The 11,640-nt window shown below is 41.0% G+C and overlaps 1 protein-coding gene across 2 annotated transcripts in view; it reads left to right on the top strand.

Moving 5' to 3' along the window:
* Window positions 1–210: 210 nt before the first annotated feature.
* LOC121514953 (cGMP-inhibited 3',5'-cyclic phosphodiesterase A-like) overlaps window positions 211–11,640 on the top strand; it is a 137,005-nt gene continuing 125,575 nt past the window's right edge. For both annotated transcript variants that reach the window (XM_041795417.1, XM_041795416.1), the window contains exon 1: window positions 211–1,190. In XM_041795417.1, coding sequence (XP_041651351.1) covers window positions 294–1,190 — 897 coding nt within the window. In that variant the 5' untranslated portion in view covers window positions 211–293. The remainder of the gene's footprint in view (window positions 1,191–11,640) is intronic.

Genomic DNA, 11,640 nt, shown 5'->3' with positions numbered 1-11,640 from the left:
GAGAAGCCGGTGCCCTAGATATGTACATCTGAGATCCTCTTGTCATTCAGGCTCCCCTCATGCTTTCCCAGGCAGCACTTTCTCCTCTCGCATCTGGGAAAACAAAGAGAATGCGTTGAGAGCTACACAATCTCCATGCGTAAATGGAGACGCATCGGTGCGTATTCGCTGTACTTTTTCACCATGCGTGCAATAAATCATGTTTGTTTGCTCACTAGCTCATGCCCTGTTTCATGACCCCACTGGTATAGATGCATTATAGACTTCCTTATACTTCATATGTGTCATGAGTGATGGCGATGCCTGCAGAATCTGGCAGTACCGGTGCGCAGAGCAGTGCTCATGAAAAAAGCTCCAGCGCACCGGAACGCAACGGTTATGTGAAAACATGTGTCATCCCGCTGTGCCGTGACCGAGATTACGAGTCGTGGGTGAGGCTAATGTTCACAAAAATATGGAGTTCCCAAAGACTCCGGAGTGCGCTGTGCGCGGGGTCGCTCTCGGTTTTTCTCGCTCTGTTGGTCAAAAGTGCAGACTGGAGCGCTGACAGCACACTTCTGCATTCATCGTCCCCCCTCCACTTCGTCTCAGGCTGCGCAGCGGAGCTGTTGCAAACTTGCTGGAGTGTGCTTTCGCCATTGTTCACGCTCGTATGTGCCTTCTTTTGGGTCGGGGTCTACTTGATCCGCTGCGGGGTTCTCATCCAGACCGCCCTCTCCCTCCTAACCCTGTGCCACCTGGGCGAGGCGGCGGCGTGGTCACTGCTGGACGGGACAGATGAGCAGCTACTCTCCTTCTCCACAGCAGCCGTGGTCGTGCTCGCGTGCGTGGCCACCGGCGCACTCATGGTAGCGCGGCTTAACCAGGGCATATCCGTGATCGTTTTCATCAGCCTGGTTAGGACTATCTCGCTCTTCTCGCTGCACAAAGTCAGGGCCACTTGGAGACCGTACGTGGCGTACCTGGTTGGAGTGCTGGGCATCCTGCTGGCGAGGTATGCTGACAAGCTCCTTCCCAACCAAGGGAGACACAAGGAGGGCTGCACCCCCGTGACTGGAGGCAGGGAAGAGGTCCCTGTATTTAAAAGGCGCAGGAGGTCCAGTTCTGTGATAGCCTCAGACATGGCAAACAGTCAGTCCAACAGTAAGTCACATCGGCGGACCTCTCTGCCATGCATCCAGAGGGACCAGGTAAGGAGGCTCTGTCCTGGTCAACTTTCTATTTCTGCTGTTTTTGTCCTGTGGTGGTGATGAGCGTTGTGAGTGAGGGAAGGAAGAAGAGAGATGGCAAAAACAAGGACTGGTGGCCTTTTGAGTCTCTAATGGAGAGGCACATACAGCTTTACAATTTATATATTGTTGTATATATTTTAAATAAGAAGCAGAAAAAATGAGGCATGTATTGTTGTTGAGTTTTTACTTGAAATGCTTGTATTTAGACTCACCTTGTGCTTTGATTTATGCACATATTTACTGAATAATACTCTGATCATATTTTTAAAAATATTCTGCAGCATCCAATGACAGGCAAGCATGGGATTATACAAATTAGAACATTATTTTTCCACAAATTTAATCCAGAAGGATTTATTTTACATTTTCCATAAAGAAATTATGTTTACACCCAGTTAAACTGTCAATCAAATCAACTACTTCTATTCAGTTGTGCTGCTGTTTAATATTTTTTTGCTTCTTATTCCACTTTTTTTTGCTTGTTTTTGCACCCAAACACCAAATCAGGCGTCTTATGCTTGGCATTGAACCTGATTCTGATTTGACACTTTTTAGATAGGCAAGACATGAGCTGTAAAGATGCAAGTGTAGGTCTCTTTTGTTCTCTAAAAATAAAGCACCAAATGAGGTATTTTGTCGCCAAAAGGCAGTCTATTTTTGCAGCAGCTCAGAAAGAGAAACCCGGGATACAATCTGAGTGATTCATCTGCTTCTTGATTATTTATGTGAGACATTTTCCCAGAATGATGATCTCTCTAAATGCATTTGAATCTTTCTGCCCTGCACTTGCTTGTCGTCTCTTATCTGGCCCCCAAACCTGCAGGAATGTAGCAACTCTGGATTTTAAACCTCCCTCTGACACTGATACACATGCCTACCTGTGTTAAAGGGGAGGGTGGCAGGAGGAGGAGGAGGAGGAGGAAGAAGGGGGGGGGTCCTATCAGCTCTTCGGCCCTCCTTATGGAAAATCAATGAGCGTGCTAAGTGTGTGAATGGGAAACAGACTTGGGCAGTGATCAAAGCTCTCCTTGTGACCTGTGAGTGCGCTGAGGTGAGGTGAGGTGGAGGGGTGAGAGGCTGCAGTGTCGGCCCCGGCCACTTGAAAGGTGCCCAGGGCTCTTAGGGCCGGTTAGCGTTGTAGTGTGCTTGTTTGTTTTTCTTTGTGGTCCCACACTCTTTGGCACACACACACACACACACACACACACATATCAGATATGAAAAGACTCATAGATGCTTCACGGTTTTACACTTGACGCTGAAGTCAGTGAGACGTAGACTCATTTAGATGTCAATCACTGGAGCTCAAACGTGCTGCACTTTGTTTTCCTGCAGTGGTAAGGAAGTGTCTTTGTTTTTCAGTGAGTGATGAGCTGGAAAAAAGCCGGTTTACATTTGGAGGTTAGTGTACGGCTGTAAACAAGCATGTGCACACAGATGGATGAGTGTTTCACACTCTGCTGTGTTTAAGTGGAATCAGATTTATTTTGATACACAAAAAGAGAAACCAACATATTTGTTATTTATTTTTATTGTTTATGCATTTTATAACATCCTTGCTCTCTTAAAAAGAAGATAAGGTCAAATTTCCTGTATAGTCTTATTGTCAGCATAAAAGAGTTAGTATAAGACTAACTCAGCTTGAGACACTAAATGAAAACATGTTTTCAACTTTACATAGATTGGACATAAGAATTTGACAACAAAGCTGGAGGCATTCCTTTTATTCAATGACAGATGGAGATCTTAAATCTGTAATATAGATAAATAGATGAATGATAAAAGAAATAAAAAATATTAAAGTGAGCCTGAACAACAGTAGCATCTAACATATTCAACTAGACTCAAACATAAATCAACTACATTTGTACAAGGGCCAGCTTTTTCCTAATCAGGCACTCTGAGGAGCCAAACTCTCAAATAAACCAAATACGTTTTTGAAATGGTCTGGTTAAAATATTTTTGTTCAAATATTCTTTATTTTCTTTCAAATGCATGTCCTTTTTAGGATCTCTGACAGTGAGGTCAGTCCCTGTATCACAGCCAGCCACAGGGGGGCGATTGAGATATTTTATTTGAATATTTGAGACGTTGTCTGTCACGGGGTTTGATGCTAATATGCTGTGTGGTAAGTTAAAAGCCCAAGCAGGAACATTACACTCCTAAAACGACTGTTTCCACAGAAAACTGCAGGTTTTATTAAGAAAGAATGGACTGATAAATACGTGTTAACATGCAATGTATTTGCTTTTAATGGCTGACAGGTGGATTTTTGAAAAGAATGGATGAAACAAAGCCATTCCTGATCAAATTCTTCCCATCTTGATTGTTTTGGAGTTGTTTTACTAGCTGTAGGGAGTATTAGAAAAAACAAACATTGTTTTTTCTCTGCACGTTCTGAATCTGCTAATGTTCTCGGGGCTGGATGTGAAGATGTGGGGGGCCACCAGTTGCTTATCCCTGCTCTAAAAGGACTAAGATGACAGTTTGTCATGGTTCCAGAGTATAAAACATCCAGTAAAAATCAAATTATATTGATGTAGATGTAGTCAGACTTAAAACTGATGCAAAACATTCAGTAAAACTCTCACATAGCAAGGACAAAGCATCAGACATCAACACAGAGTCCACTTAAACATTATAAGAAGCAACAAATACCCAATGAATATATTTGGTGTATATATTAAATCAATCAGGTCTAGGAGCGAGTAAATACTAAGAACAGTGTAGTTCAAACATGATCTTCATTATAAGACAAACTAACAGAAGTCTAAGGCAGCCTTTATTGTATTTTTTATTGTTTTTTAAACTAAAAAAAGCAGGCGAACTCCTGCAAAATGTCTACATTGAATAAATCCATTGCCAGGAAGATTATCAATGTTTTTGTGCAGCTGAGACAGTAAGTTAAACTGCAATTTGTGATGGATTTATTTCCCTCCTATGCATCTGTCTCCTGTCTTACTGTTAAGCTTCACACTGTTTGATAGTGCTGGGCAATTTCAATCACAGTTTGTCTTTTCACATTCATGAAAACGAGACAATCTAGGATAAAAGATGTGTATGCTGCATGCCGTACCATACATAAGAGAAATGTTCTTGTTATGTTTATAAGGGATGCACCAGATCTGAAACAATATCAGTATCGGGTCCAATATTTCTGTCATTTTGATATTGCCGATAGGAGTGACGACGCCAATCCACACCACAGATCCAAATGCATATGTTTTTGCTGAGCACCACACAGACATGGGAGACAACAACGCCGTTAGCATAGCAGAGTGTTTAGTGACCACTCATCATCATACGTCACTCCGTCACTTAAAAGCAGTCAGATAACCCAAACTTTACCTATCTGTGTCTGTGTGATTAATGTGGAGCAGAGTAATGGGGTGAAAGGTGTGTTCTCTCCTCTCTGATGTTTGAGCAACACAGAGGAGTCTACTCTGTCAGCTTGACTGTGACTTTAATATGAGATGCAGCTTCAGATTACATAGATTAAACAACGGTTTAAAATTGTGTTTTAACTCTGTGGCATTTAGCGAAGCTGCTGTATGTGACAGCGATTATAAAAGGCAAGTTAAATAAATGATAAACACGGTTCTTCCCTTTCTGTATGTTTTTGTTTGACATTTGTTGCTTCCTACCGCAGATATAGATATAGTAGATATAGACCAGATATGTCCTATGAAGTTGAATGTTTTTTTCCTTATTTGAAGAGTTTTTTTTCTCATTTTTGTAGATATTCTACATATTTACTTTTTATACAGTAATACTCTAACATTCAAAATATTCCATTTGCTGCAGTTGCCCTGTTGTGCTGTTGGTTGTTTGCAGTTGTTGCAGCTGTTTTTACACTGCAGATTGAAATATTTAATTTGAAAATATTAGCTTTTTTGCTGCTACCTGTTTCTACAGGAAGTCAGCACAACGTTTAAATACGTTTATTGACACTAATATTCAGTTTTATGCAATTTTAAATATTTTTGGTCTTTGATAAGAAAATCTTGTTCATTATGATTTCAGCAAAAACCAAGGTTATGATTTTTACTGTAATCATGTAGTCCCTGTGTTTGAAACTATCAATCATTAAGATAGCGGACAATGCTTCACTTTAAAACATGTGACATATTAAGTTCCAAAAAACACACCAGTGTTGTGTATTTTGTTAGTCTTATAGGGTCTACTTTTTATCAGCTCAAACACAAATATCCACCCAGACAAAATAAATAAATACATTTAAACAAACTAAAATTGTCTTTATACCTTTTAGTTTCTTATTTTTAGCTTCTATGAACAGAGTGATATTTTTTCTTTATTCTTCTCTCCCAAATCACAGACAATGTGTGTAAAACTGTAAGAGAAAAGATTATTTTACTGGCAGAGTTGGTCATCACTTTAGGGGAAATCTTATCAAGTCTATTTGTGTAATTTGTGATCAAATGTATTTTATTATGGGTGCCAATTTAGCTGAGCTGATAGAGCAGGTGCCCTTATATAAGGTGATCGTGTATGAGGCACTGGTCACTGGATTGATTCCTGATCCTTGTGCATTTTGGTATATGTCTTCACCCACTTTTTCTCACTAAATTTCATTCAGGAACACACTCGTCATATATTTAATCATTTTTATTGCAAAATGGATCTACAGTTTTACTTGGTGGAGAAGGCTCTGCTCAAAAGATGCTCCCTTGGTTAGTCAAGCATCATACTTTGTCTTTCCAGGGAGCGCATGGCTAGAAACCCCCATATGGATGAAAACATTAATGAAAATGAGGGTGCAACAAGCTTTATGCTATTAAGGAGGAGGCTGGGGTGGAGGAGGTTAAGCTTTGCCAGCAGCAGCAGTGTGGTGCAGCAGTGTCTGTGCAAGCAGAGATGAGAGAAAAGTATGTCATATTTAAATACAGGGCTATGTTGAGAGAAAGAGGTGTGATTGGCTGTGGGAGCTGGGAGGCGACAAATGGGAACAGCTGGTCGTCAGCTGATCACGCCTGGGTGTATGACTATCATGTCCTGTATGAACTAACAGTCTGTCCCTCTATAATTTGTCCTTTCAAAATAAAGGCACCTCTCCCATTTAAAATCTTAAAAATATCTTATCACACTTACAAGCCACATTTGATGACATGTCGAGATCTTAATTGCGAGATTTTGAAAGCAAAAACAGAGGGATGGCATAAGATACAGTATATTAAGTAATTCAGGATACAGATTTATACAGATAGAGAAAAAGAAACTTTTTGTTGCTCATCTGGCAGATTTTTTGGCACACTCCAAGCAGTTTAGGCCACATTGTTTGCCTTTCATGTAATTAAGTCAGACATTTATCTGGTCTTGTCTTGTGAATGTATCTTAACTTTAGTGTAGTGACATATTTTTGATGACAAATAAAATTGCTAAGATTTAACTTTTTACGTTAAAGTTGTTAACACTTTTCATTTATAAAACTGCAGCAATTAAAACCTTGATCTTAAGTTTTTCCTTGCAAACATAGCCATAGGAGTTTTAAAGGATGACACAAACTCACAAACAAAGTCTGCAGGATCGTGCAAAGAGCAACGACACATCTGTGTCTCTGTTCTGACTGAAGCTCTCCACTGAGAGAAGACCTCTGTTATATGTTGTTGTTGTGGAACATAAAGACAGAAATGCTTTATCTTGAAGGGATATAAACGTGAGTTCAGATTGTCATAGATAGTAATTTTCCGACTGTTTTACTGCTCATCCGTTCTCATCGACGTCTGCAGTGCTTTAAGCAGTTGACCAGTCATGGCCTGCCTGTAATTGAGACGCACATGGTGTACATATGCTGTCCTAACTGTGTTTTGTCTGTGTGGTCTCTAATGTGTAAACAAGCCCATGCTGACCCACGCTAGTCATCACCTCGCTCACACGGGACTCAGGCCTTCTGAAGAGGTGAGGAGGGGTTACGACGAACGTTTTTAGGGCCACAATGCAACGGCCACATGGTGACGGGAAAAATGAAGCTGCCAGACGCCATAAAATGTTTAACTGACTCACCCTGGGGGAAAAATATAGGCTAACAGCTTCTTATTCTAAAGAGGCTGGATGATGTTTTAACAGCTCTGCCCTTTCGCTGTGATCGATAGAGTTATGATGTTTAAGAAAGGAGCAGACAGGAGTAGGTCTGCTCTTTGCTTACGTGAAAATGTTTGCATTAGTGCTGTGTGCCTGAAGTGTTTGAAGCAGTGTGAGTTTGGATGAAGGATTACAGTTGATACTTGACTTTGTTTTTCTCAGGAAGCTTCTCCCACAGACCTTTAGAGTCTTATATAAAGGCCCTTCAGATTGATCTGCACTGTGTTAAAACAGTTTATGTAAAAAATAAATAGAGCAAAGAGGAATCCCTCTGCCTTAAAACTGCCGTGTCGCTCTTTGTCACTCTGCAAAAGCCATGCTCTGAGGCTATATGTCATTCTGCTCATGTAGATTTAATAAACAGCTATTTTTTCCCTCCCTTTGATAAGAAATTTTCTACCAGGGCACATCAGCTCGCTAAGTAGGTGCATTTTGCAGCGCTGAGGTCATCCTTCCCATCAGGAGCGTAATAAAAGAAAGTCATTATCAGCTGATCTGATAGCGGTTAGCGAGAGCCTCAGCGGGACACTTCTTCATCCTGGGTTAATACACAGTGACAGGCCAGTTTTCTGTGTTTCAGCTGGGGATATCGAACTAGAGGAAGAGGTGTGGACTTGTGCTATGGATCGCTTTTCACAGCATGCAAGGAAATTTGAGTCCAAGCCTCCCCTGCTGCAGACATCAGCACTGTCATAGAACTTTCTCTCCTCTCAAGCAGAAAAATCCGTCTGCCTTTTCTGCAGGACAAACTCACCCAAAGCAACCTCAGCTGCAGAGATTGAGCAAAGATGATCTGCCAGGACAAGAACAGGACTTCTGCTGTTTAGAGGATTCTCTAAGAAAGGCTTTCTTGCTCCTAAAAGCTACATGTGCTTTATAAAACAAGAGTATAGAAGAATTTTTTGCCTGGATTTAATCTGTCAAAAATTGCACGAAAGCTCCTGAATACTGTGTGGCATGAACAACAGCTATGGGAGTTTTGCACCTGCTCTTTTTCATAATTCTTTTCAACTGAGAAAGTGCCATGGTTGTCATGTTACCAGTTTTTTAAAACTTTGACTTTTAGTAAAATCAAACATTATACTTTGATGTTGGATGGGAAAGCCTGGCTTGCAAACTCCGTTCAAGTTCATCCTGCTGGATGGGGTTAAGGTCAGGAGTTTGTGTGGCCTACTAAATTTCCTCCACACTGAACTCATCAAAGCATGTCTTTATAGTCCTTGGTCTGTGCACTGGAGCACAGCCATGTTGAAATAGAGGAGGGCCCTCCCCAAACTGTTGCCACAAAGTTGGAAGCATAGCATTTTCTCAAATGTCATTAAAATTGTTCTTCACTGGAGATAAACCCTGACAAACAGCCCCATACCATTATCCCTTCTACACTAGATTTAGTGTGTGGTGTATGTGTAGTCCATGTTGTTGTTTATTACAAAAGGGTTAAATCTGTCATGATTAATGTCAGGTGGCCTCTCACATATTTTTAGAAGTCTTGACAGTCCTACAGTGCAAGTTGAACAGTGCATTTCATCATTACTGAAGAATTTCACGTGCTTTCTAGCAGTTTAGTGCAGGAGATACTTAACATTTTTGCCAATTAAAAGCAAGAAATCCTCCAACATTTGTAGACAGAGCTTCTGTTTTTTTCTTGTGCTATCAGAATAGCATTGTTATCTCATTAATTTTATTAGTATCATATATTCTTGTATCGTGACACCCCTAGTTGGAAGCCCCCTCTCTGGTTGTAACCCAGGCCCTCTTCTCAGTGTTCTGCTCTCTGTCCTCTCTCTGACACCAACACAAATATTATCCCAACCCGAAGAGGAAATTCTTCCTTAACTTGGATGATAAAGACATTCATGAAATCTATGGTAATGACTTCCTGTGGAATTGGATCCAAACATAATTACTGCTGCTGTTGTAAATGTTTCCTGTTACTCTATATTTGCTGCACCATCTATAATTGAATTGTGTTTTGGATGGAAGAGGTTGTTGATAACCTGTAGGCCACTGATTTACCACTGTGCACTCTCATCCCAAACAACTTGTTTGTATTCTAAACACATTTCCTTGTGGGATATGATTTCTTAAACATTTTTTTTTTGACCGGACCATTAGGGAATGTCTCCTTCTTTGCCTTTGGAGAGGAAGCTGATAGCATGGCTATGTCTTGTGTTTTGGGCTATCATCTTCACACTTTCTATCCCCCTTTAGCCCCACTGTATTAGCCACACCGTGCATGGAGGCAAATGCTGGAGGAATTGGTGTAGGAATGAAAGTAGGTCATTCGAGGTTTTGTTTAGTAGCCAGGCAAAACAGCAGGCTTAGTCAAACCCCCCAGAATGGTGGAAGACTCTAGCATTTGACTGATGCAGTGAAGAAACTTTAAGTGTGCTTGTGCTTCAGCTTTGTATGTGTTATTTCTGCCATGTTGGCTACCCAGAGTGAAGCCACATTACTCTGGGGTTTGGTCTGTGGCAGCATAAACAAGAGCTTTTTACACAAAATGTTCCACCAAACAGATGGGATCCGGACAGGTGAGGGCCAATTCCTAAGTGTTTTAATTATAATTCAGGACACCCCCTGAGTAGCTTATAAAATGTAGTAATGCAGCAACATTAGTAGAGAGTTTGTTTGGGCTAAAAATAGACAAGCCAGGCAGTTAAATGATGTATAAATAAACTAATAAGATTATCTTGTCCATATTATCATGACCTTACACCAAAAGTGACAAAATTGCCCTTTAACACAGAAGATTAGCTCTTAGCACAAGGCCAAAACTGTACCAAAGCCCCTACTGTATATAGTGGTAAATGTATGTGGAAATAAACCATCACCCCAGAAAGACTGTTCCATTTATACACTGCATGTATATGTTTCACATTCATCTGGGAAAGCTACGTGTTTGGGGAGGGCAGGACTTTTCAAAAAATTATTGGAAGGTGATTGCACGAATGTCCTTACTGTCACATTTATCAGTCAATCAACTAATCAATCACTGTTTAGTTAGCGCCAGCTCATAACCAAAGTTGTATCTAGACACTTTACAAAGAGGGCAGGTCTAGATCCTTCCTGGACCAATCAGAGTGAAAAGACAAAATGAGGTAGTAGACACGCGCAGCTCCAGACCTATCCTGAGCTATACAGGCTGACATCACCATAATGTCTAATGGCGAAGCTTGTCAGTAGGCTACTTAAAATGTTTGCTGAAGCCTATAGGGAAAAAGTGCAAAAACATCCTCTCTGCTAAGATAAGCTTCCAGTGTGGCTCTTTGCTCTTGTTTTAATAAAGAAATGTGTTTGAGGTCTGATTAGACTGTCGTTTTCCAATAGCTACATACAAGCTAGTGGGTGCACCCATTATCCATTTACAGTACAACCCAGCCCCACCCGTAACACTCTCGGCAAACTCATGCCTAAACAGATTGGCAGAAGAGTGAAAACATCTTTACTGTCATGGAAAGCTTTTAATGTGGCTCTTTGCTTTTTTTTTTTTTCAATGAATAAATGTGGTCCAATTCTGATAGAACTGCTGCTGTGGCTACATCTGAGCTAATTGCTTCGCTAGCAGCCACATACCAACTTACACTACAACACCCTCCCTGTAGCAATCCCGAAAATGTGCCGAGGCAGGTTGGGAGAAGAGCGAAAAATGTTTCCTGTCATGAAAGCTTTCAAATGTGGTCCAGTTCTGTAACTGCCGCCATACTAGAGCTACACCCAAGCTAACTGCTACACTGGATGCAGCCATTGGTATTGACACAAATTACAACTTAAAGGGATACTTCAACATTTTGGCAAATTCGTCCATTGCCATAATTCCTATAGTCTTAGCAATAGGTTTGTTACCTTCAGTTGTCGGTGCAAGCTGTTTTTAGATCGGCCGCTGCCGAGTTCGGACATCCTGTGCCAACTCAATGTAAGCAGACGGTATTCCAGCTTTCCCTCATCAAACTCATCAAATAAACAATCCAACAACTCCAGAACGCTCTCGTGGACAAGCTGTGACCTGTACATTCACCACGCTATGAAATGATAACGTATAGTTATGTAACAATACGACGCATGAAGCAAATACTCGGAACTATTTCTTGGGTAAACCACTGGGCGGAGTGACACAGTGCAGCAGCCATGCCTGGAGTGTAGTTCCGGCTTTGCGATTAGCTTTAAAACATCTCCGTCTTGTAATGTTCCATGATTATTTCATAGCGTGGTGAATGTACAGGTCACAACTTGTCCACTAGAGCGTTTTGGAGTTGTTGGATTGTGTATTTGATGAGTTTGATGAGGGAAAGCCGGAATACCGTCTGCT

This window comes from Cheilinus undulatus, linkage group 9 (genome assembly GCF_018320785.1).
Source record: "Cheilinus undulatus linkage group 9, ASM1832078v1, whole genome shotgun sequence".
Classification (NCBI taxonomy): Eukaryota; Metazoa; Chordata; class Actinopteri; order Labriformes; family Labridae; genus Cheilinus; species Cheilinus undulatus.
Note: the sequence above shows the minus strand (reverse complement) of the source record. Positions and strands in the feature narration are given on the sequence as shown.